General features: G+C 42.6%; 1 protein-coding gene across 1 annotated transcript in view; it reads right to left on the bottom strand.

The window, feature by feature from the left end:
- Positions 1-27,446, bottom strand: part of LOC106600876 (corticotropin-releasing factor receptor 1) — a 183,636-nt gene that overhangs the window by 16,690 nt on the left and 139,500 nt on the right. Inside the window, exons 7-11 of the mRNA XM_014192620.3 lie at positions 24,659-24,779; positions 19,910-20,063; positions 19,734-19,794; positions 16,423-16,495; positions 13,701-13,786 (exon numbers count right to left, since the gene is read on the bottom strand). Of these exons, the coding sequence (XP_014048095.1) occupies positions 13,701-13,786; positions 16,423-16,495; positions 19,734-19,794; positions 19,910-20,063; positions 24,659-24,779 (495 nt within the window). The remainder of the gene's footprint in view (positions 1-13,700; positions 13,787-16,422; positions 16,496-19,733; positions 19,795-19,909; positions 20,064-24,658; positions 24,780-27,446) is intronic.

Here is a 27,446-nt window from a genome sequence, read left to right as displayed (position 1 = left end):
AGTCAATCACACTTCTGTGAAATCAAACTGTCCACTTAGGAAGCAACACTGATTGACAATAAATTTCACATGCTGTTGTGCAAATGGAATAGACAACAGGTGGAAATTATAGGCAATTAGCAAGACACCCCCAATAAAGGAGTGGTTCTGCAGGTGTGGGAACACAGACCACTTCTCACTTCCTATGCTTCCTGGCTGATATTTTGGTCACTTTTGAATGCTGGCGGTGCTTTCACTCTAGTGGTAGCATGAGACGGAGTCTACAATCCACACAAGTGGCTCAGGTAGTGCAGCTCATCCAGGATGGCACATCAATGCGAGCTGTGGCAAGAAGGTTTGCTGTGTCTGTCAGCGTAGTGTCCAGAGCATGGAGGCGCTACCAGGAGACAGGCCAGTACATCAGGAGACGTGGAGGAGGCCGTAGGAGGGCAACAACCCAGCAGCAGGACCGCTACCTCCGCCTTTGTGCAAGGAGGAGCAGGAGAAGCACTGCCAGAGCCCTGCAAAATGACCTCCAGCAGGCCACAAATGTGCATGTGTCTGCTCAAACGGTCAGAAACAGACTCCATGAGGGTGGTATGAGGGCCCGACGTCCACAGGTGGGGGTTGTGCTTACAGCCCAACACCGTGCAGGACGTTTGGCATTTGCCAGAGAACACCAAGATTGGCAAATTCGCCACTGGCACCCTGTGCTCTTCACAGATGAAAGCAGGTTCACACTGAGCACGTGACAGACGTGACAGAGTCTGCAGACGCCGTGGAGAACGTTCTGCTGCCTGCAACATCCTCCAGCATGACCGGTTCGGAGGTGGGTCAGTCATGGTGTGGGGTGGCATTTCTTTGGGGGGCCGCACAGCCCTCCATGTGCTCGCCAGAGGTAGCCTGACTGCCATTAGGTACCGAGATGAGATCCTCAGACCCCTTGTGAGACCATATGCTGGTGCGGTTGGCCCTGGGTTCCTCCTAATGCAAGACAATGCTAGACCTCATGTGGCTGGGGTGTGTCAGCAGTTCCTGCCAGAGGAAGGCATTGATGCTATGGACCGGCCCGCCCGTTCCCCAGACCTGAATCCAATTGAGCACATCATGTCTCGCTCCATCCACCAACGCCACGTTGCACCACAGACTGTCCAGGAGTTGGCGGATGCTTTAGTCCAGGTCTGTTTTGGAGATCCCTCAGGAGACCATCCGCCACCTCATCAGGAGCATGCCCAGGCGTTGTAAGGAGGTCATACAGGCACGTGGAGGCCACACACACTACTGAGCCTCATTTTGACTTGTTTTAAGGACATTACATCAAAGTTGTATCAGCCTGTAGTGTGGTTTTCCACTTCAATTTTGAGTGTGACTCTAAATCCAGACCTCCATGGGTTGATAAATTGGATTTCCATTGATTATTTTTGTGTGATTTTGTTGTCAGCACATTCAGCTATGTAAAGAAAAAAAGTATTTAATAAGATTATTTCTTTCATTCAGATCTAGGATGTGTTGTTTAAGTGTTCCCTTTATTTTTTTGAGCAGTATATCTATTTTTTTTAAACAAGCCTTAGAAAGTTGGTTGCAATTTCAGTTTAATCCACCTGAAAAGACAGAACAAATAATACAACAAATATTGTGGTTAAACTCAAATATACTAATAAATAAAAAAATACATATTTTTTTATTAAAATGTTTAAAAAAGGTACATTTTTTGTAAATGATATCATAAATAGGACTGGTGGAGTTATGTCACACATGCAGCTAACACAGACATATGGAAATGTCTGCTCTATCCAAAATTACAACCAACTAATTGCAACATTACCACAAAAATGGAAGAGGCAAGTAGAAGGGGGAAAAAGTAAGGAACTTGTCTGTCGGGTCTGCATTAAAGACCATAAATGGTAAAAAAATACCAATTTCATTTAAGGACCAACAAATTGACAGCTGTGCCATATAAATTGCAAAATAGTGTGGAAGAGATTTTCGATGTACTGATTCCATGGCACGTGGTTTAGGAATTGAAACGCAAAACAACGGCAAATTCAAAACATGGAATTTTTCAATTTAAATGAGTATACAATATTCTTGCAAACAATAGAATGTTATATTTATATGGGGGATACAATCTTCCCAGCTCTGCAGATTTTGCTGCAAGGAGGCAGAGTCATTAGATCATATATTCCTGTTGTACGTGGAACGAGGAAGAGCTCGGTTTTGTTTGTTTGGAAAGTTTGTTGTTTAAAAGTATATTGGAAAGTTCTTGGTAGCTACCTAGCTTCTTATGTTGGATCCCGGGACGCATTTGGCATCAGTTGCTGGGACTGCTTGTATCTTTCCAGTGATCCTGCCAACCAAGGACAGGTCTGAGGAGCTATTTGGTGTCACAGCTAGCCTAGCTGCTAGCTAGCTGGATATCAAGCTAGCGAGGTGTTCTTAAATGCAGCCCGCGACACAGTTAGCCATTGAGCCTGGGACCGCGGATTGTCCCAGGTTTGAGGCTGGCTAGATCCTTGCTGTTTGTTGTTTTCAATTTTCCCCGTGACCTGCCCTGTCTGGAACTGCGAGGAGTAACAGCCTAACATACGTTGCTAGCTACCATGACAAAGACCAAAGCCGGCGGGAGTACCATTGAGGACAGTGCCAGTGGTGTCTCTCTATCACATGTGAAGGATCTTTTAAACCTATAAACTATTTAGACCTATAAGCAGTTGTTACAACAACAATAAAATAGTTTCAAGTGTTTTGTCCAAATACTCATGGATTCTACTAACAAAAGAATGGACGACCTGACCAGAGAGGTCCAGGACCTGAAGAACAGTTTGCAGTTCTCCCAGGGTCAGCTCGACGAGTTGAAACAGGAGAACGGCAATATGACAGCAATCTGTAAGTCATTGAGAGAGGACATCAGTTCTTTGTGTGAATCCATGATAACAATTACAGATAAATCAGACTATCTTGAGGGACAGTCAAGAGGAAACAACATGATCGTTGATGGAATTGCAGAACTCCACATGAGACCTGGATGGAGTCTGAGGACAAAGTGAAGGAAATGATCTCTGAGAAATTGAAGATGGACCACAGGAAGGTTGAGGTGGAGCGCGCCCACAGGACTGGAAAACCTATCACCGGCCCAGGTGATAGGTCCAGGCCGATAGTGGTCAAGTTCCTGAGGTTCAAGGACAAGGTAGCTGTTCTGGAAAGAGCCAAGAACTTGAGAGGAACATATATCTTCCTCAACGAGGACTATCCTGAAGCTGTGCGCCAGAAGAGGAAAGAACTGATCCCAGCCATGAAATCTGCCAGAGCGCGTGGGTACATTGCGTACATCTGCTACAACAGGATCATTGTCCACCCTATTTGTGCCAATTGGATGCAGTGATCACAATATAGTGGCTATATCCAGGAAAAGCCAAAGTTCCAACAATTGGACCTAAAATTGTATATAAGAGATCATACAAAATATTTAGCTGTGACTCTTATTTGATGATGTTAAAAATATTTCTTGATCTGATGTGATTAATGAGGTGCATCCAGACGCTGCACTTGATGAATTTATGAAATTGCTTCTTACAATTATTGATAAACATGCACCAGTTAAGAAACTGACTGTTAGAAATGTTAAGGCTCTATGAATTGATGAGGAATTGAAAAACTTTATGGTTGAAAGAGATGGGGCAGAAGTAGTGGCTAATAAGTCTGGCTGTACATATAACTGGCTTATTTACTGCAAATTCTGAAATTCTGTAACTAAACTCAACAAAAAGAAAAAAAACTTCATTATGAAGCCAAGATCAATGATATATAGAATGATGGAAAAAAAACTTTAAATGAAATTATGGGTAGAAAGACAAATTCAACTCCATCTTTCATCGAATCAGATGGCTTATTCATCGCAAAACCATTTGATGTTGCCAATTATTTTAATAATTATTTCATTGGCAAAGTGGGCAAACTTTGGCAGGAAATGCCCATGACAAACAGAGAGCAATTATATTCATGCATAAAAAAATAATAATGAAATAAAAGCAGTGGAAGTTTGAATTTTGTAAAGTTAGTGTGGGAGAGGTGGAAAAATAATTGTTAACGATCAATAATGAAAAACCTCCTGACATTGACAACTTAGATGGAAAGCTCCTGAGGATGGTAGCTGACTCTATAGCCACTCCTATCTGTCATATTTTTAATCTGAGCCTAGAGGAAAGTCTTTGTCCTCAGGCCTGGAGGGAAGCCAAAGTAATTCCGCTACCCATGAATGGTAAAGCGGCCTTTACTGGTTCTAACAGCAGACCTATAAGCTTGCTGCCAGCTCTTAGCAAACTGTTGGAAAAAATTGTGTTTGACCAAATACAATGCTATTTCTCTGTAAACAAATTAACAACAGACTTTCAGCATGCTTATAGAGAAGGGCACTCACCATGTACTGCACTGACAAATGACTGATTATTGGTTGAAAGAAATTGGTAATAAGAAGATTGTGGGAGCTGTTCCGTTAGATTTCAGTGCAGCCTTTGATATTATTGACCATAATCTGTTGTTGAAAAAACATCACAGCACAGTTGAAAAAGCATCACAGCACAGTTGAAAAATATATGGCAAATAGAAATCCAAAATGGATGGTGTTAAGAGATAGATGGGAGGGGTTGAATGGGGCTGAAGGGTGGGACTCTGCCATATCATGGATTCAGAGCTATCTATCTAATAGAATTTAAAGGGTTTTCTTTAATGGAAGCTTCTCTAATGTCAAACATGTAAAGTGTGGTGTACAGCAGGGCAGCTGTCTGGGCCCTCTACTCTTTTCTATTTTTACCAATGACCTGCCACTGGCATTAAACAAAGTATGTGTGTCCATGTATGCTGACTATTCAACCATATACGCATCAGGAACCACAGTCAATGAAGTCACTGAGTTGCAGTATGTTTTGGAATGGGTGGCCAGTAAAAAACTGATCCTGAACATCTCTATATCTAAGAGCATTGTATTTTGTACAAATCATTCCTTAAGTGCTAGACCTCAGCTGAATCTGGTAATGAATGGTGTGGCTGGTGAACAAGTTGAGGAGACTAAATTACTTGGCATTACCTTAGATTGTAAACTGTCATGGTCAAACATATATATTAAATGGTTGCAAAGATGGGGAGAGGTCTAGCCGTAATAAAGAGATGCTCTGCTTTTTTGACACCACATCCAAATAGCAAGTTCTGTAGGCTCTAATCTTGATTATTGTCCAGTCGTGTGGTCCAGTGCTGCAAGGAAAGACCTAGTTAAGCTGCAGCTGGCCCAGAACAGAGCGGCACATTTTGCTCTTAATTGTAATCATAGGGCTGATATAAATACTATGCATGACAGTCTCTCTTGGCTAAGAGTTGAAGAGAGACTGACTGCATCACTTCTTCCTTTTATAAGAAACATTAATATGTTGAAAATCCCAAATTGTTTGCATAGTCAACTTACACATAGCTCTGACACACACACTTATCCCACCAGACATGCCTCCAGGGGTCTTTTCATAGTCCCCAAATCCAGAACAAATTCAAAAAAATGTACAGTATTATATAGAGCCCTTATTTCATGGAACTTCCTTCCATGTCATATTGTTCAAATAAACAGCAAACCTGGTTTCAAAAATAATGATACATGATAAAGCAACACCTGTCGGCACAACGCCTCTCCCCTATTTGACCTAGAAAGTTCGTATGTATGCATTGATATGTAGGCTATGTGTGCCTTTTTAAAAATGTATGTAGTTCTGTCCTTGAGCTGTTCTTGTCTAATGATGTTCTGTATTATGTCCTTCTCTATTATGTTTCATGTTTTGTGTGGACCCCAGGAAGAGTAGTTGCTGCTTTTGCAACAGCTAATGGGGATCCTAATAAAATAGCTCGTTTTTGGTCACAGGTCCAGGAAAGGCTGAAGAATTGCAACATTTACCTAGAAGTAACGCTGCAGATAGCAATACTGGGTGATTTGAAAAGTCATAGTCAATCAATCAATAATATAATAATTATTTTAGCAAAAAAAATTTTTTTTTATTTACAATATGTAGAAGCTATGAGAAAAGAAAGGTTGAGTACTTTTGTGAAGCATCACAGCAGAGTTGAAAAATATATGGCAAATAGAAATCCAAAATGGATGGTGTTAAGAGATAGATGGGAAGGGTTAAATGGAGCTGAAGGGGGGGACAAATAACAACAAGATAACCAATGTAAAACATATGGGGTGTGTAAAATGTATATAGGTTCAGACATTTTGTGAAATAGCACAGTTCCAAATAGAAATCAAACTGGATGGACATCAGAAATAGAGGAAGGACTAAAAACAAACAAAATATAGCTATTGTAAAATAGATTGTCTGTAAAATGTGTATAAACTTAAGGTAGAAGCCTAAGTGTTATTGTTTATTACTTTACTCCAATTGGGGGAGGGGTGGTAGGGGATGCGGGGAATAGTAAAGCTATATTGTAAAAAAAGTGTGTATATGTGTATGTATGTATGTATATATATATATGAATGAATGTTTATGTGTGTATATATATGTATATGGGTATGTATGCATGTATGTATGCTTGTATGTATGAATGTATGTATGTACAGTTGAAGTCAGAAGTTTACATACACATTAGCCAAATACATTTAAACTCAGTTTTTCACATTTCCTGACGTTTAATCCTAGTAAAAATGTCCTGTCTTAGGTCAATTAGGATGACCACTTTATTTTAAAAATGTAAAATGTCAGAATAATATTAGAGAGATTTATTTATTTCAGCTTTTATTTCTTTCATCACATTCCCAGTGGGTCAGAAGTTTACATACACTCAATTAGTATTTGGTAGCATTGCCTTTAAATTGTTTAACTTGGGTAAAACAATTCGGGTAGCCTTCCACAAGCTTCCCACAATAAGTTGGGTGAATTTTGGCCCATTCCTCCTGACAGAGCTGGTGTAACTGAGTCAGGTTTGTAGGCCTCCTCGCACCCACACGCTTTTTCAGTTCTGCCCACAAATTTTCAATTGAATTCAGGTCAGGGCTTTGTGATGGCCACTTCAATACCTTGACTTTGTTGTCCTTAAGCCATTTTGCCACAACTTTGGAAGTGTGCTTGGGGTCATTGTCCATTTGGAAGACCCATTTGCGACCAAGCTTTAACTTCCTGACTGATGTCTTGAGATGTTGCTTCAACATATCCACATCATTTTCCTCCCTCATGATGCCATCTATTTGTGAAGTGCACCAGTCCCTCCTGCAGCAAAGCACCCCCACAACATGATGCTGCCACCCCCATGCTTCACGGTTGGGATGGTGTTCTTTGACTTGCAAGCTTCCCCCTTTTTCCTCCAAACATAACGATGGCCAAAAGGTTCTATTTTTGTTACATCAGACCAGAGTACATTTCTCCAAAAAGTACCATCTTTGTCCCCATGTGCAGTTGCAAACTGTAGTCTGGCTTTTTTTATGCCTGTTTTGGAGCAGTGGCTTCTTCCTTGCTGAACGGCCTTTCAGGTTATGTCGATATAGGACTCATTTTACTCTGGATATAGATACTTTGTACCTGTTTCCGCCAGCATCTTCATAAGGTCCTTTGCTGTTGTTCTGGGATTCATTTGCACTTTCCGCACCAAAGTACGTTCATCTCTAGGAGACAGAACGTGTCTCCTTCCTGAGCGCTATGATGGCTGCATGGTCCCATGGTGTTTAACCTGTTAGGGCTAGGGGGCAGTTTTGACACGGCTGGATAAAAAACGTACCCGAGTTAATCTGGTTACTACTCCTGCCCAGTAACTAGAATATGCATATAATTATTGGCTTTGGATAGAAAACACTCCTAAGTTTCTAAAACTGTTTGAATGGTGTCTGTGAGTATAACAGAACTCAAATGGCAGGTCAAAACCTGAGAGATTCCTTTACAGGAAGTGGCCTGTCTGACCATTTCTTGAACTTCTTTTCCATCTCTATCTTTTACCAAGGATCTCTGCTCTAACGTGACACTTCCTACGTCGTCCATAGGCGCTCAGAGCCCGGGAAAAAACAGAATGTCGTCATCCCAGCCCCAGGCTGAAACACATTATCGCCTTTCTCAAGTGGCCGATCAAGGGACTCTGGGCTTATGCGCGTGACCCGACCGCCCCCGCCTTTGTGATTTTTTCCTCTGTTTGCCGAAAAGGAGATTCCCTGTCGGAATATTATCGCTTTTCTACGAGAAAAATGGCGTAAAAATTGATTTTAAACAGCGGTTGACATGCTTCGAAGTACGGTAATGGAATATTTAGAATTTTATTGTCACGAATTGCGCCATGCGCACAACCCTGATTTACCATTTCGGATAGTGTCTGGGACGCACGAACAAAACGCCGCTATTCGGATATAACGATGGATTATTTTGGACCAAACCAACATTTGTTATTGAAGTAGCAGTCCTGGGAGTGCATTCTGACGAAGACAACAAAAGGTAATCAAACTTTTATAATAGTAAATCTGATTTTGGTGAAGGCTAAACTTGCCGGGTGTCTAAATAGCTAGCCCGTGATGGCTGGGCTATGTACTTAGAATATTGCAAAATGTGCTTTCACCAAAAAGCTATTTTAAAATCGGAGATATCGAGTGCATAGAGGAGTTCTGTATCTATAATTCTTAAAATAATTGTTATGCTTTTTGTGAACGTTTATCGTGAGTAATTTAGTAAATTGTTAGTAAATTCCCCGGAAGTTTGCTAGTTCTGAACATCACATGCTAATGTAAAAAGCTGTTTTTTGATATAAATATGAACTTGATTGAACAAAACATGCATGTATTGTATAACATAATGTCCTAGGGTTGTCATCTGATGAAGATCATCAAAGGTTAGTGCTGCATTTAGCTGTCTTCTGGGTTTTTGTGACATTATATGCTAGCTTGAAAAATGGGTGTCTGATTATTTCTGGGTGGGTACTCTGCTGACATAATCTAATGTTTTGCTTTCGTTGTAAAGCCTTTTTGAAATCGGACAGTGTGGTTAGATTAACGAGAGTCTTGTCTTTAAATAGCTGTAAAATAGTCATATGTTTGAGAAATTGAAGTAATAGGATTTTTAAGGTATTTGAAAATCGCGCCACAGGATTCAACTGGCTGTTACGTAGGTGGGACGAATTCGTCCCGCCTGCCCTAGAGAGGTTAACAAGAATTCCTTTGAATTCCATGCTGTCACAATCACTAGCCCATTCAAGCTTAAGGAGATGTTCATCTTTCAAAGGGTGTAAAATAGTTGTATGTTTGAAAAATTTGAATTTTGACATTTATTTGGATTCAAATTTGCCGCTCTTGAAATGCACCTGCTGTTGATGGAGTGCACCACGGGTGGCACGCTAGCGTCCCACCTAGCCAATAGAGGTTAACATCCTTACCATTTATCGCCCTCCAGGTTCCCTTGGAGAGTTCATCAATGAGCTTGACGCCTTGATAAATTCCTTTCCTGAGGATGGCTCACCCCTCACTTTTCTGGGTGACTTTAACCTCCCTACAGCTACCTTTGACTAATCCTCTCTGCCTCCTTCTTTCCACTCCTCTCCTCTTTTGACCTCACCCTCTCACCGTCCCCCCCTACCCACAAGGCAGGCAATACGTTTGACCTCATCTTTACTAGATGCTGTTCTTTTACTAATCTCACTGCAACTCCCCTCCAAGTCTCCGATCACTACCTTGTATCCTTTTCCCTCTCGATCTCTTCCAACACTACTCACTCTGCCCCTACTCAGATGGTATTGCGCCGTCGCAACCTTCGCTCTCTCTCTCTCCTGCTACTCTCTCCTCTTCCATCCTATCATCTCTTCCCTCTGCTCAATCCTTCTCCAACCAATCTCCTGATTGTGCCTCCTCAACCCTCCTCTCCTCCCTTTCTGCATCCTTTGACTCTCTATGTCCCCTATCCTCCCGACCGGCTCGGTCCTCCCCTCCTGCTCCGTGGCTTGACGACTCATTGCGAGCTCACAGAACAGGGCTCCGGGCAGCCGAGCGGAAATGGAGGAAAACTAGCCTCCCTGCGGACCTGGCATCTTTTCACTCCCTCCTCTCTACATTTTCCTCCTCTTTTTCTGCTGCTAAAGCCACTTTCTACCAATAACTTCCAAGCATCTGCCTCTAACCCTAGGAAGCTCTTTGCCACCTTGTCCTCCCTCCTGAATCCCCCCCCTCCCTCTCCGCGGATGACTTCGTCAACCATTTTGAAAAGAAGGTCGACGACATCCGATCCTCGTTTGTTAAGTCAAACGACACCGCTGGTCCTGCTCACATTGCCCTACCCTATGCTTTGACCTCTTTCTCCCCTCTCTCTCCAGATGAAATCTTGCGTCTTGTGATGGTCGGCCGCCCAACAACCTGCCCGCTTGACCCTATCCCCTCCTCTCTTCTCCAGACCATTTCCGGAGACCTTCTTCCTTACCTCACCTCGCTCATCAACTCATCCTTGACCGCTGGCTACGTCCCTTCCGTCTTCAAGAGAGCGAGAGTTGCACCCCTTCTCAAAAAACCTACACTCGATCCCTCCGATGTCAACAACTACAGACCAGTGTCCCTTCTTTCTTTTCTCTCCAAAACACTTGAACGTGCCGTCCTTGGCCAGCTCTCCTGCTATCTCTCTCAGAATGACCTTCTCGATCCAAATCAGTCAGGTTTCAAGGCTGGTCATTCAACTGAGACTGCTCTTCTCTGTGTCACGGAGGCTCTCCGCACTGCTAAAGCAAACTCTCTCTCCTCTGCTCTCATCCTTCTAGACCTATCTGCTGCCTTTGATACTGTGAACCATCAGATCCTCCTCTCCACCCTCTCCGAGTTGGGTATCTCTGGCGCGGCTCACTCTTGGATTGCGTCCTACCTGACAGGTCGCTCCTACCAGGTGGGGTGGCGAGAATCCGTCTCCGCACCACGTGCTCTCACCACTGGTGTCCCCCAGGGCTCAGTTCTAGGCCCTCTCCTATTCTCGCTATACACCAAGTCACTTGGCTCTGTCCTATCATTGCTACGCAGACGGCACACAATTAATCTTCTCCTTTCCCCGTTCTGATAACCAAGTGGCGAATCGCATCTCTGCATGTCTGGCAGACATATCAGTGTGGATGACGGATCACCACCTCAAGCTGAAGCTCGGCAAGACGGAGCTGCTCTTCCTCCGGGGGAAGGACTGCCCTTTCCATGATCTCACCATCAATGTGGACAATTCCATTGTGTCCTCCTCCCAGAGTGCTAAGAGCCTCGGCGTGATCCTGGACAACACCCTGTCGTTCTCCGCTAACATCAAGGCGGTGACCCGATCCTGTAGGTTAATTCTATACAACATTCGCAGAGTACGACCCTGCCTTACACAGGAAGCGGCGCAGGTCCTAATCCAGGCACTTGTCATCTCCCGTCTGGATTACTGCAACTCCCTGTTGGCGGGGCTCCCTGCCTGTGCCATTAAACCCCTACAACTCATCCAGAACGCCGCAGCCCGTCTGGTGTTCAACCTTCCCAAATTCTCTCACATCACCCCGCTCCTCCGCACACTCCACTGGCTTCCAGTTGAAGCTCGCATCTGCTACAAGACCATGGTGCTTGCCTACGGAGCTGTGAGGGGAACGGCACCTCTGTACCTTCAGGCTCTGATCAGGCCCTACACCCAAACAAGGGCACTGCGTTCATCCACCTCTGGCCTGCTGGCCCCCCTACCGCTGCGGAAGCACAGTTCGCGCTCAGCCCCGTCAAAACTGTTCGCTGCTCTGGCACCCCAATGGTGGAACAAGCTCCCTCACGACGCCAGGACAGCGGAGTCAATCACCACCTTCCGTAGACACCTGAAACCCCACCTCTTTAAGGAATACCTGGGATAGGATATAGTAATCCTTCTAACCCCCCCCCCCCCAAAAAAAAAAAAAAAGATATAGATGTACTATTGTAAAGTGGTTGTTCCACTGGATATCATAAGGTGAATGCACCAATTTGTAAGTCGCTCTGGATAAGAGCGTCTGCTAAAGGACGTAAATGTAAATGTAAATGTGGAGTGGTTGAAAAACGAGTTTTAATGACTCCAACCTAAGTGTATGTCAACTTCCGACTTCAACTGTATGTATGTATGTATTTATTTGTATGTATGTATGTATGTATGTATGTATGTATGTATGTATGTATGTATGTATGTATGTATGTATGTATGTATGTATGTATATATGTATGTATGTGTATATGTATATATGTGTATATGTATATATGTGTATATATATATATATATATATATATATATATTAACCAAAAAATACATGGGGGATTGAAAATGATGCAAACAATTACATTGATTGGAAGCAACAATCTATCCGCAATATTAAAGCTGGTCCACCCCTTAAATAAATTTAAAAAACAATTATATGGATGAGTGATGGCCAAGCAACATAGGCAAGGTGCAATAGATGGTATAGAATACAGCATATACATGTGATATGAGTAATGTAAGATACGCAAACATTATTAAAGTGGCATTATTTAGAGTGGCATTGTATAAAGTCACTAGTAATCAATTTATTAATGTGGCCAGTGATTGGGTCTCAATATAGGCAGCAGCCTCTCTGAGTTAGTGATTGCTGTTTAGCAGTCTGATGCCCTTGAGATGGAAGCTGTTTTTCAGTCTCTCAGTCCCAGCTTTAATTCAGTTGTACTTACCTCGCCTTCTTGATGGTAGTGGTGTGAACATGCAGTGGCTCAGGTGGTTGATGTCCTTGAAAATCTTTTTGGCCTTCCTGTGACATCGGGTGCTGTAGGTGTCATGGAGGGCAGGTAGTTTGCCTCCGGTGATGCGTTGTGCAGACCGCACCACCCTCTGGAGAGCCGTACCAGCCCAACAGGATGCTCTCGATTGTGCATCTGTAAAAGTTTGTCAGGGTTTTGGGTGACAAGCCAAATTTTCTCAACCTCCTGAGGTTGAAGAGGCGCTGTTGCGCCTTCTTCACCACACTGTCTGTGTGAGTGGACCATTTAATTTTGCCTGTGATGTGCACGCAGAGGAACTTAAAACTTTCCACCTTCTCCACTGCTTTCCCTTCGATGTGGATAGGGGAGTGCTCCCTCTGCTCTTTCCTGATGTCCACAATCATCTTCTTTGTTTTGTTGACATTGAGTGAGAGGTTGTTTTCCTGACACCACACTCTGAGTGTCTCATCGTTGTTGGTAATCAAGCCCACTACTGTTGTGTTGTCTGCAAACGTGATAACTGAGTTGGAGGTGTGCATGGCAACACAGTCGTCGTGGGTGAACAGGGAGTACAGGAGGGGGCTGAGCACGCACCCTTGTGACGCCCCAGTGTTGAGGGTCAGTGAAGTGGAGATGTTGTTTCCTACCTTCACCACCTTGACAGCGCTTGAAGAATTTTGGAAATAACAATGGCCAATATTGTACAATACATGTGTACAAAGTGCTTACCCAAGAAGACTCATTGCTGTAACCGCTGCCAAAGGTGTTTGTAACATGTATTGACTCAGGGGCATAAATACTTAGCTAATCAAGTTATATTTGTATTTTATTTTTCATGAATCTTTAAATATACTTTTTCTTCCACTTTGACATGTAGATAGAGTAGATAACAATTAAATATATTTTAATCACACTTTGCAACACAATAAAATGTGAAGAAATCCAAGGAGGTAGAGCACTACCTATGGGGGCCTGGTTAAAAGTAATGCACTGTAAAAGGTATAGGGGGCCATTTGGGGCCCTGGTCCTGGCTCACCTGTACTGTATAGTCTCTGAGGTTGTGGAGGCTCTCAGCTTGGTCATTAGGATTCTCACAATGTTGAAGAGGAATATAAAGTTGATCTGAAAACAGAGAGAAAATAAGAATGTCGGTAAGTAATGAGAGAGAAACATTTAATAAAACAATCTTTGTCTGTGCTGGAAATAACTGTCACAGGGTTGACATTTTTCTCAATACATTGCAGGAAATTAGAAAAGATGTGTCACAGGCTTGACCTTTCTTTCAGTACATTGCAGTCAATGGGAAACGATGAGTGTAACAGGGTGGACATTTTTCTCAATACATTGCCGTCAATGGGAAAAGATGAGAATCACAGGGTTTCAAGTTTTCAGGCTGATAATGGGCTGATACAGTATATTGACTGATGTATGTCAAACAAGGAGTAAAAAAAAGCCAATTTAATGATTCAGAGCAAGGTCTTAGGATGATTGACTACTGAGGTTTTAAGGGAAAATCAATAAAAATATTTTTCGTACATTAAAATGTAGCGTGCTGGGTAAATATCTTACAGTACCAGTCAAAAGTTTTGGACACATCTACTCATTCCAGGGTTTTTCTTTATTTTTACAATTTTCTACATTGCATAATAGTAGTGAAGACATCGAAACTATTAAATAAAACATATGGAATCATGTTGTACCAAAAAAAGTGAAACAAATCAAAATATAGTTTATATTTGAGATTCTTCAAAGTAGCCTTAATGACAGCTTTGCACACTATTGGCATTGTCTCAACCAGCTTCATGAGGTAGTCACCTGAAATGCATTTCAATTAACAGGTGTGCCTTGTTAAAAGTTAATTTGTGGAACTTCATTCCTTCTTAATGCATTTGAGCCAATCAGTTGTGTTGTGACAAGGTAGGGGTGGTATACAAAAGAATGCCCTATTTGGTAAAAGACCAAGTCCATAGAACAGCTCAAATAAGCAAAGAGAAATTATAGTCCATCATTACTTTAAGACATGAAGGTCAGTCAATCTGGAATATTTCAAGAATTTTTTAAGTTTCTTTAAGTGCAGTCGCAAAAACCATCATGCGCTATGATGAAACTGGCTCTCATGAGGACCGCCACAGGAAAGGAAGACCCATTGTTACCTCTGTTGCAGAGGATTGGGTCATTAGAGTTACCAGCCTCAGAAATTGCAGCCCCAAAAAAATGCTTCGAAGAGTTCAAGTAACAGACACATCTCAACATCAAGGAGACTGTGTGAATCAGGCCTTCATGGTCGAATTGCTGCAAAGAAACCACTACTAAAGGACAGCAATAATAATAAGAGACTTGGTTGGGCAAAATAATACGAGCAATGGACATTAGAACAGTGGAAATCTGTCCTTTGGTCTGATGAGTCCACATTTGAGATTTGTGGTTCCAACTGCCATGTCTTTCTGAGACGCAGAGTAGGTGAATGGATTATCTCTGCGTGGTGTGGTGGTTCCCACCATGTGTGGTTCCCACCATGAAGCATGGAGGAGGAGGTGTGATGGTGTGGCGGTGCTTTGCTGGTAACACTGTCAGTGATTTATTTAGAATTGAAGGCACACTTAAGCAGAATGGCTACCACAGCATTCTGGAGTGATACGCCATCCCATCTGGTTTACGCTTAGTGGGACTATCATTTGTTATTCAAGAGGACAATGACCCAACACACCTCCAGGTTGTGTAAGATCTATTTGACCAAGAAGGAGAGTGATGGAGTGCTGCATCAGATTACCTGGTCTCCACAATCACCCGACCTCAACCCAATTGAGATGGTTTTGGATGAGTTGGACCACAGAGTGAAGGAAAAGTAGCCAACAAGTACTCAGCATATGTGGGAACTCATTCAAGACTGTTGGAAAAGCATTCCAGGTGAAGCTGGTTGAGAGAATGCCAAGAGCGTGCAAAGCTGACAAAGGGTGGCTACATTGAAGAATCTCAAATATAAAATATATTTTGATTTGTTTAACACTTTTTTTGTTTTCTACATGATTCCATACAGTATGTGTTATTTCATAGTTTTAATGTCTTCACTATTATTCTACAATGTAGAAAATAGTAAAAATAAAGAAAAAACGTTGAATGAGTAGGTGTCTAATCTTTTGACTGATACTGTATTTTAAATCATATTCCAACGTTATGTGTGAGTATCTGATCAGTTATGTAGGGAGAAGGCATGAGAAAAACAGTCACCTATTTAAACTTTCTTAAGGAGGAAATGTGTAAAGAGTCAAGCTCAGCTAAAACGGTCACAGTTTAGTGTGCTGCAAATCATTTACGATTCATACATATTCCTCATATATCATATTCATTCCAACTGACCCAGTCAGTTCTGCATATGTGTAATAGGTGTCACACCATTCAAATAGCTTCACATGATGGTATTACTACATGTGCGGGAGTGTGTGCGTTGGAAGGCTGCGGTATAAAGTTCACACACCATTGAATGTCAATGACCTTTCTACTTTTTGTTTTGAAGCAATTACTTGACCTCGAAAAACAATTTCTGCTTGAGTGCACAATATTGTTATTTTGTCAGTGTTCCTAACTGTGTGGTGCTGTAAATACAAACACACTTAGAGGGAAGGTGTAAAGGGGAAGAGCTTGGTCATGGATGTAGGAAAACCTAACAAGGACAAGGCTAGAACACTATGTCTAGAAATGTCTATACTAGGAGGAGAAATATGGAGAAATGTGAAAAGGATTGTGTAACACTATCTTACCAGCAACACCAGGATCATTGGGCCCTGGTAGATGTAATCTGTGTACACTCCTGCCTTCTTCCCAAACCAGCACCTGCAATTTAGAACACAGATAGTTGAGCCAATCATACTGGCCGATGCAGAAGGTCCACCAGTCACATTTATTCAATGACAAAGCAGACTGCGGGACCTTTGCCAACAAATTTTTTATAGTTGACTAAAATGAGCATCGGCCTCGGCCAATCACAATTGATATCAGAGGTGGGTGAGAGGGCTTAGCCTATCAAAGCCGGTACTGGCAAAGAACAAAAGAGGCCTTTGTAAAGTACAGCACTTCTCTGTAGCAACAGAAAACACCTAAACAAAGAATTTTGTGGAATTACATCCACTTTGCAGTAAAACCAAAGGGATGAAAAAAGGAAAAGAAGACGCTCTCCGAGGGGATGAGATGCTCCAGATTCACTCATTCTACAGACTCAGTTCAGTGGAGTGAATTGTTCATTTGTTCTGTCTTCACCTTGTTGGTATCAGAGCGCGCAGGAGAGAGAGAGAGAGAGAGAGCGAGAGAGGAGAGAGAGGAGAGAGAGAGAGAGAGAGAGAGAGAGGAGAGGGAGAGGAGAGAGAGAGAGAGCGAGAGAGAGAGAGAGAGAGAGAGAGAGAGAGAGAGAGAGAGAGAGAGAGAGAGAGAGAGAGAGAGAGAGAGAGAGAGAGAGAGAGAGAGAGAGAGAGAGAGAGAGAGAGAGTGAGAGAGAGAGAGAGAGAGAGAGAGAGAGAGAGAGAGAGAGAGAGAGAGACGAGAGAGAGACGAGAGAGATCGAGCTAGAGAGAGAGAGAGAGAGAGAGAGAGAGAGAGAGAGAGAGAGAGAGAGAGAGAGAGAGAGAGAGAGAGAGAGAGAGCGAGAGAGAGAGAGAGAGAGAGCGCAAAACAGCTCATGGTAAAAAAAAGCAGAGGGATTGGGGGAACTGTGTCTGGATAGAAGTTTGTTTTCGCCCCCGCTGAGCATTATGAAAAGCAAGCTAACAGGTTTCAGAGGGTTGATATCACGGCAACCCCCTGTGGTAAGCAAGAGACTCCGATGTGATGCAGTGGAAACTGTCAGATTCCTGGTGTAGCACTAATGAAACGGATGCCCCCCCCAGCCAACCAGTTGGTTGAGTGAAGAACTTTAAACTCTACCAAGCATGTTTTCTGATTGTATTAGAGAGCAGAATGTCAGCGAATGGGAAAGGATGTGGAGTACGTTTGCTTAGGTTATTTCAAGTCAGGTTAATGATGGAGTAATTAAGTAGCCTTGCACAAGCTGGAACAGCTGATAGGAGCAGGAGCGTATGTCCTGTTTCTATAGCGTGACACTGCTGGATGTACAAGTACACCCCCCCGGACAGCACACTAGTCTGTTGAAGGGCTATCCCATACCAGTGGGAAGTAGTTTGGGGGTGAGGGTGCTACAATTTTTACCCACACTGCAGATGGCTATATTGGTACGCTAATACAGGACTATTAAAAGCCAAGTGCACTACTTTTGTGATTTGTTTTTAATAAATATTATTATAAACTCAGCAAAAAAAGACACGTTCTATCAATGTCAACTGCATTTATTTTCAGCAAACTTAACATGTGTAAATATTTGTATGAACATAACAAGATTCAACAAATGAGACATAAACTGAATGTGGAGTACGTTTGCAGACGTGTGACTAACAGAAATGGAATAATGTGTCCCTGAACAAAGGGGGGGTCAAAAAATCAAAAGTAACAGTCAGTATCTGGTGTGGCCACCAGCTGCATTAAGTACTGCAGTGCATCTCCTCCTCATGGACTGCACCAGATTTGCCAGATCTTGCTGTGAGATGTTGCCCCACTCTTCCACCAAGGCACCTGCAAGTTCCCAGACATTTCTGGGGGGAATGGCCCTAGCCTTCACCCTCCGATCCAACAGGTCCCAGACGTGCTCAATGGGATTGAGATTCGGGCTCTTCGCTGGTTATGGCAGAACACTGACATTCCTGTCTTACAGGAAATCACGCACAGAACGAGCAGTATGGCTGGTGGCATTGTCATGCTGGAGGTTCATGTCAGGATGAGCACCACATGAGGGAGGAGGATGTCTACCCTGTAACGCACAGTGTTGAGATTGCCTGAAATGACAACAAGCTCAGTCCGATGATGCTGTGACACAACACCCCAGACCATGACGGACCCTCCACCTCCAATTCGATCCCGCTCCAGAGTACAGGCCTCGGTGTAACGCTCATTCCTTTGATGATGAAAGCGAATCCGACCATCACCCCTTGTGAGACAAAACCGCGATTCATCAGTGAAGAGCACTTTTTGCCAGTCCTGTCTGGTCCAGCGACGGTGGGTTTGTGCCCATAGGCAACGTTGTTGCAAGTGATATCTGGTGAGGATCTGCCTTACAACAGGCCTACAAGCCCTCAGTCCAGCCTCTCTCAGCCTATTGCGGACAGTCTGAGCACTGATGGAGGGATTGTGCGTTCCTGGTGTAACTCGGGCAGTTGTTGCTGCCACCCTGCACCTGTCCCGCAGGTGTGATGTTCGATGTACTGATCCTGTGCGGGTGTTGTTACACGTGGTCTGCCACTGCGAGGACGATCAATTGTCTTCCCTGTAGCGCTGTCTTAGGCGTCTCATAGTACAGACATTGCCCTGGCCACATCTGCAGTCCTCATGTCTCCTTGCAGCATGCCTAAGGCACATTCACACAGATGAGCAGGGACCCTGGGCATCTTTCTTTTGGTGTTTTTCATCAAGAATCTTGTTCTGGAGACAGCTCTGCAGAGTGGTCACTAGCTGGCACAGCCACAAAGTACAAAAATCTGATTTGAAACCTAACCTTAATCCTAACCTTAACTATACTGCTAGCCCTAATGCCTAACCCTAACCTTAAATTAAAACCAAAAAGGCAATCTCTGTTTTCATTCATTTTTACAATATGCCAATTTTGACTTTGCAGCTGGCCTATCTAAGGGTACATATCTAAGGGGACATCGCTCAGTTCTGCCACCATCATGACAATAAAAGTCAACCTGCTATTCTGAATGCAGAGCAATTATAGGTTACAGGTTCACTACGACTCCCTTAAAATGAGGATGAATCGGTTGTTCAATGACCTGGCAGAAAGTACAATTAAGGAGATGACTGGGTGACATCCATCTCTCATCCACTACAATGATCACTCTGATGGGTCTGAGAGGAGCTAGACACGGACAAGATTGTTGCTTGATTCCAAAGACAAATAGATACCACAGGGACATGAATAGAGATAGAGAGAAACCGAGAGAGAATGAGAAAGAAAAATAAATGTGCTTACTTTTCGTTGTCGTAGTAAAGCTTGCCAATGGCCCATGCAATGATGATTGGAAGAGGGATACCTGTAAAATATCACACATTGTCTCTGTTACAGTTGACTTAGATTCATTTCACTCATCACAAAGAATGTATCAACCCACATCTGTCTTTCCTTTGATGAACTAAGTGTTAACTCACACCACCCGATGCAGATGAACATCCACTTGCGTAGCTTGTCCGTAGAGTAGGTGAGCACGATGGCTGTATGCAGGTAGCAGCCCTCCCCAAACATCCAGAAGAAGTTTGTCACGTGGAAATAGTTATAGGCTGCTGTGACCAGCCGGCACCACAACTTTTATAGAGAGGAAGGAAAGAATAACAAAAAAGGCTAGTAAAGATTTAAAAAAAGTGAGAGCTGTAAAGCCACCACTGGTTCCTTTCCTCACTCCTTGGGGGTTGTTGCCGATCCAGGCTGCGTCTGAAATGGCGCCCTGTAGGCCCTTGTCAAAAGTAGTGCTCTATATAGGGAATAGGGTGCCATTTCGGATGAAGCCCTGGTTCTCTAAAAAACACTCAATCTGCGAGTGACACTCCACCGTGCAATCCTTATTTAACATATGCAGCTTGTTTGAGCTTCTCTATCATGCTCTGAGTAGTGTCAAAAGGTCTCTCTGGATGTTTCCAATTTGGGACTGGTATATAAGCAGATGTCTGGAAAACAAAGGTCACTGCGGCAGTTTAAGAATGGCAGATTTGACCTCCTGCATTACTTGTTAAACTGCATCACAGCTCTCACTTCCCATGGCCTATGACAGTCTGAGTCATCCAACACTGACAATACCTCTCAACAAGTCCAACGTCAATATAGATCTGCTATCTTAAATTGATCACTCTGTTGTCGCAGAGAATTTTCCTGCGCAGCAGAAAATTCTAATTGTAATGTATTCGAGGTTTAAAAAGGGTTCTAAAGTTTGCAATTTCCATTTTGAAATGTTAAACTATTTGCCCTAAAGAAACATTTATCAACACCTACAAAAATGTCCATTAATTCAAATCCATATAATAATTCACATTCTCTGCTGCTGCAGGGTTATTTTCATGCTGTGAGAAACTGGTCAATTTAAGATAGTACACATCTGTATGGCACTTTTAGCACTTCAACCTCTATCTTCTTTGACAATTACTGAGACCAGATCATTGAGGGCCACTTGGGAGTTACTTTGGATTGAGAGAGTCAAAGAATGGCACTTGGGGAGTCTGGACTAGGTGTTGTGAGAGCAAAATTGCAAGATTATGTCATAATACTGTAATTGCATCAAATGGTTGTTTTATGCAACAGAACAGAGGGTTCTTATAACTCTATTGTGTCTGTGTGAACTGATAGTGGGCCTCTTGGAGATTTAACACTGACAGAAGATGTATGATGTCTTTGGTTGATAAACCTAAAGAGATCGCATTCCATAGCATGAGTTATGTTTCTGTAATGGTGTACCAGGGGGAGATGGCTCCGGTATGGAGTTGGGGGGACAGACCCTGGTCTCTATACAATGAAAACAGTCTCCATAGAAGATACTGTCTGCTGTGAATTCTAAGTGTCTTTCATATGAATCTTAACCTTGTGACTCATTCCATACATCTGTTGTTTGTCATGTAGACTGAAGGGGGTGTATCGTTGCTATAAAAGGCCATGGTATCTTTTGTCGTTGGGCTCTCAACAAATCACTTATGGGTGGTTCGTTGACAACCTCTATTACTGCAGTAATTAAACAATAAAGTTTACTTGTTTTGAAGAAATTGAAAAGCCTCTCCTTTTGATTACAATAATTCCACGACAGTGTCTACAGCTGGGAGATGAGACAGGAGATCTGTCAGTCTTTAATCTCTCTCTCAAGATTGAGGAGAGACGACTCATTGGGCGATGATATTAGTTCGGAAGGATGGGGGAGATGCTCCCCTTTGGCGTTTGTTCAAAAGTAGCAAAGCCCATCTCTGAAGGCCTGTGATGAATATGTTGTCTAAGTGTTTAACTATAGTAGTTTCATGAAAATTCCTTAACATATGTAAGATTTAGGCTTAGACGAGAACTTCTTACTGTCATGCAGGTCGGGAGTGGCCTTGGGTCACAATCAAAATAAGGAGTCTTTCAAAAATCAGGTGTTTCTTATTTACCTCCTTTTCACGACAATAAGAAAATATATTTTAATTTAGTATTTGTTCAGGTAGTTATTCATATGGTACCTAGTGAAAAGAAAAGAGTAATGTACTGAGTGGGAAAAATCTCTATTCAATATGAAAGTGTCATTGACTCCTTGTCTAGCTTCACAGTCTAGCTTCACAGTCTCACCCCACTTACTTCAAAGACATATCAAAAGACTCCCTGACCCGGTACTACCCATCAAATCATCAAAGTCGCACAGAAAATGGGACTCTACAGCCAGCAATCACAGTGTAATTGGGCTAAGATCCCAAGTTACCCTTTCCAATTCCCTCCACTCTACCCCTTGTGTAGGCTAAAGGCATTTCAGGGCAGCTGTCAAGTCAGGATTGCAGTTCATTCACAACTCTCCATTTTCTCTAGCCTCTACTCTGATCGACCCATTGAGGGTGAGAGACTCCCAGTCCGATCAGTGAAGTGGGGCCATGGTTGAGTGTGATAGCGTGATATCGTTACCATCCTGACATCCCCACCACTGACACATGACGTCCCCCTCTATATTCGCAGGGGGAACCCAGTGTACCAAGGACAAGAAAAAAAACAAAAATGACAGCTTTCAAAAGTGAAAAATAACTCTCCTGAGGTTTGAGCGTTGCTTTTGACCAAGCCAACTCCCCTTTTGAAAATAGAGAATTTTCTTTTGAGACAACAGCCGATAAACAGGTGAGGGGATGCGATGTACAAAAATGATTGAATGGCAGGAATCAACGCAATTGCGCATTAGCTGACGTGTTCTCAGTAGGATAAGCCTAGTATGCTGATATTTGCCTTTAACTGCATTCGTTTTTAATAAACAGTATGCTGTAAATAGTATGTAGTACGATTACAACACAGTATGCAGTTACAGTGCCGCGAAATAGTATTCTTGCATGCAGAACTGCTTTAACTCAGTGTCATTTAAGGGTTTCAAGCATGAACTGCTCATTTAACGTCCTGCCACATCTCAATTGGGATCAGGTCTAAACTTTGACTAGGCCATTCCAAAACTTCCAATTTGTTGCTTTTTAACAATTTTCATGACTTGATTGTGTGTTTTGGATCATTGTCTTGCTGATTGACACAGCTGCGCTTCAGCTTACAGACGGATGGCCTGACATTCTGCTGTAGAATTCTCTGATAAAGAGCAGAATTCATAGTTCCTTTTATTAAGGAAAGTAGTCCAGGTCCTGATGCAGCAAAGCATCCCCAAGCCATCACACTACCACTGCCATGCTTGACCGTTGGCATTCCGTTCTTACTGTGGAATGCAATGTTTGGTTTTCGCTAGACATAATGGGACCCATCTCATGGGACAAGGGACATCTCAGCCGGCCAAACCCTCCCCTAACCCAGACGACGCTGGGCCAATTGTGCGTCGCCTCATGGGTCTCCCGGTTGTGGCCAGCTGCGATACAGCCCAGGATCAAACCAGGATCTGTAGTGACACCTTTTTTTATTTGATCTTTATTTAACTAGGCAAGTCAGTTAAGAACAAATTGTTATTTTCAATGACGGCCTAGGAACAGTGGGTTAACTGCCTTGCTCAAGGGCTGTCAGCTCGGGGATTTGATCTTGAAACCTTTCAGTTACTAATCCAACGCTCTAACCACTAGGCTACCTGCTGCCTTAGACCGCTGTGCCACTCTGGAGGCCTCTGGGTCACTTTGAGCGTGCCCAGTTTGTCTTCTTAGGTCAGATATTGACAGTGGGGGTTGGATTCATTCATTTCTGAGGGCTGGGGGTTCCGGAGGGGGTGATGAGCTAATTAGTAAAGTAGTAGTAAAGGCTAATTGAAAGAGCTGGGAAGGAAAAAAAGCATGTTCTCTTTTCTCTGAGGTGAGGGATGTTTGCACAAGCAATAACGTCAAGAGGCAGGCGAGCTGAGGGGCAATTAACAGTGAACCAGGACGACATGATGGTACTCCAAAGCCTGTTAGTTAGAAAGTTAGTTAGTTAGGAGTGCGTGCGTGCGCCCGGACCCTGGAGATGTTTTTGAAATGATAGCTGTGACATTGCAATCCAATTTGATCGGAGAGAGGAAAAAGGAGGATGAGTGAAAGTTTGTGTGTGTGTGTGTGTGTGTGTGTGTGTGTGTGTGTGTGTGTGTGTGTGTGTGTGTGTGTGTGTGTGTGTGAGTGCATGTGTGTGTTCATTAGTGAGCCTGGAGAGAGGGGGAAAGTAATAGAAGGAAAGAGTGGGGATTTTTGTATGGGTGTCTGAATGTGTGTGTGTTTCCTTATCTGCATGAATGTATTGCCCTTCTGTGTTTGTTGCTTCACAGTGTATCACAGCAAACTATATACAGGTAAATGCCAAAATAAAGGAAACACTTGAGTTGTTTGAGCTGTTACGGTGTGGGGTGCATTTTTCTGGAATGGTTTAGGTCCACTCAAACCCTTAGAGGGCAAGGCAAGTTAAACGGCAATAAATACACAGCCATTCTGAATGATCACCTTCAATCTATGGTGAGTCATTTCTATCCTGATGACATTGCCCCCATCCACAGAGCACAAGTGGTCACTGAATGGTTTGATGAGCATGAAAACTATGTTTACCATATGCCTTGCCCATCTCAGTCACCAGATTTGAACACTAGCCAAGGCACATTGCAGCTGTTCTAACAGCTTTTGATGGTGCCCTATTAAGACACTTTATGATGGTGTTTCCTTTATTTTGGCAGTTACCTGTATGCATATGTATATTGCATATAAAGCGGCCTGAAATTGATGTACAATTAACTTCCCTGTACTCACCACATTGCTCTCGTGCACCTCAGGGTTCATGGTGAGCTGTACGACGAACCAAGTGGCGTTCCTCAGGATGAAAGCTGTGATCAGGTTCCAATGGATGATGTTCCTCAAGCAGCGGATACTCCTGGGGGGAGAGAGGAGAATAGAGGAAAAGGTAAGCACTGGTACCTATTCATTATACTGTACAGTGCAACATGGTATCAATGCTATGCATCACATTGTGAATCTTTTGCAAAAAGATAGGCATCAAGGCTATTGATGCCTAAGTCAATACATTGCACTGTAATACTCCTGGTGGTAGAGGAGAGAACAGGGGACAGGTTAAGGGCTGGTGGTATGTAGTATAATTATTGCAGTGTTTGCAGTGAGTGCAGTTTTTCCTTCTTCAGAATAATTATGACCTTTGAACCCAGTGCAAAACTATTTTTTCTTACTACAACCTTTTGAGTCGAGCACACCAATTCCTCATGCTATGCAGTATAATGTTGCTAATACATGTGACGGGATGATGTATAATGGGACCATAATAAAAAGAGTGAAAGTTAAGAGACAGTGGGGAAGTTTGTGTGAGTGTGTTTTTGGATGTGTGTTTGCATAATTAGTACAGAATGTGCATGGCCGTGTGTGTGTGTGTGTGTGTGTGTGTGTGTGTGTGTGTGTGTGTGTGTGTGTGTGTGTGTGTGTGTGTGTGTGTGTGTGTGTGTGTGTACCACAATTGACATATTCCCTACAGTAAGTCTAAAGAGCTAGACAAAGCCCGTTCCCTCAAGCAGGGGGTGTATCACTTTCTCTGTTCTGTTCTAACCACTTCATCTCACCTCCAGTGGCAAAGCAAACCACCTCACAATAATCTCCTAAAACCCTCTAGCAGTAGATTTGGGCAGGCTGATCAATCTTTTCCCCAGGCCTCAGTAGCACCAACAGCCCAGCAGGTTCTTCAACCCACAGGAATGACTGAACGAATTGGACCAGCTAATGCATGGTTTATTAGATCAGTCAAGGTTGTAATTCACAAAGTTGGTATACAAACGTGGAGGTAATAAGACACCAGGAAAGGAAAGCATCCAGGACCAGCAGGGCCTGGATTCACAAAAACTTCTTAAGAATACATTTCTTTGTAAGTGCCATTTTTTCCTTAAGCTTAGGTTCAACTATGAAAAGTTGCTATTCCTCAGTAATGTTATTTTAAATGTTCTTAAGCTTCTTCCTATGTTTCTTCCTACTAAAAAAGTTATGAAGAAATGATATTCTTGTAAAGAATATTATCGGATTTCATCTTGGAAATATACTTAATTCCAAGATAGCTAAACCCTTGTCTTTAACTCACAGCAGTGAGAGAATAAGCTAATGAAAGCAGTTGAACATGTTTAAACCCCCCAGAGTCAATGTCAGCCCCCCACGGAAATGTATTTAGCATAATAAAGAAATCCCCATTAAAAAAATCAGTTTAAGCTACAGATATCTGTGAAAGGCGACAGAGCTAGAGTGTTCGTCGGACCGTTTTGCTCTGCGATCCCCACAAGCGTCTTGGGACTCGTATCAGGTCGGTAAAACCGATCTGCCAACTTCTGTCTGTAGTCTCTGAACAGTTTGGGCTACACACTAATATCCCTCTGTGGAAAGGTGAGACCATCACAAACACGTTTTGCTCTAGGACGCCCACATGCCTCACAAGACTAGTCTGAATGTTCTTTCCAAAATTCGTCAAGCTCTTTCAAATTGGTCATTGATCATTGCTAGACAACCATTTTAAGTATTGCCATAGATTCTTCAAGCACATTTAAGTCAAACCTGTAGCTCGACAACTCAGGAACATTCACTGTGTTCTTGGTAAACTCCAGTGTATTTTTTTGGCCTTGTGTTTTAAGTTATTGCCCTGCTGAAAGGTGAATTCATCTCTCAGTGTCTGAACCAGGTTTTTATTTTGGATTTTGCCTGTACTTAGCTCCATTCCATTTCTTTTTTATCCTGAAAAACTCCCGTCTGTAAAGATTACAAGCATACCCATAACATGATGCAGCCACCACTTGCTTGAAAATTGTGTTGTAATGTGTTGTACTGGATGTAATGTGTTGTACTGGATGTGCCCCAAATATAACACTTTGTATTCAGGACAAAAAGTGAAATGCTTTGCCACATTGTTTGCAGTATTACTTTAGTGCCTTGTTGCAAACAGGATGCATGTTTTGAGTTATGTTCTGCACATGCTTCTTTATTTTCATTCAGTCATTTAGGTTAGTATTGTGGAGTAACTACAATGTTGTTGATACATTCTCAGTTTTCTCTTATCACAGGCATTTAACTCTTAAGCTGATCTAAATTGGAGTGATTGTGAAATCATTGCGCTGTTTCCTTCCTCTCCGGCAACTGAGCTACGAAGGACACCTGTATTTTTGAAGTGACTAGGTGTATTGATACACCCTCCAAAGTATAATTAAATGAAAATTCCACCCAAAAACTAGTTTTTGGTATTTGTGTAATTTGCCATTGTTGATATAGTCCAAAAATGTTCTGCATGTAGCAATCAAGTTTTTAAGATATATAACTTTTAAAATACAGAAATACAGCTGGTATAATGAAACAAATACCAAAAAGTAGTTTTTTGGTGGTTTTCCTTTTAATAACTTCACCATGCTCAAAGGAATATTCGATACAACAGGTGTAGAACTTACCGTGAAATGCTTATTTACAAGCCCTTAACCAACAATGCTTTAAGATTTTTTTTAAACAAGTGTAAAGTAAAATATTGAAAATAGAAAATAAAAGTAACAAATAATTCAACAGCAGCAGT

This window comes from Salmo salar, chromosome 03 (genome assembly GCF_965601325.2).
Source record: "Salmo salar chromosome 03, fSalSal1, whole genome shotgun sequence".
Classification (NCBI taxonomy): Eukaryota; Metazoa; Chordata; class Actinopteri; order Salmoniformes; family Salmonidae; genus Salmo; species Salmo salar.
The sequence above is the reverse complement of the archived record's forward strand: the minus strand, read 5'-3'. Positions and strand labels throughout refer to the sequence as shown.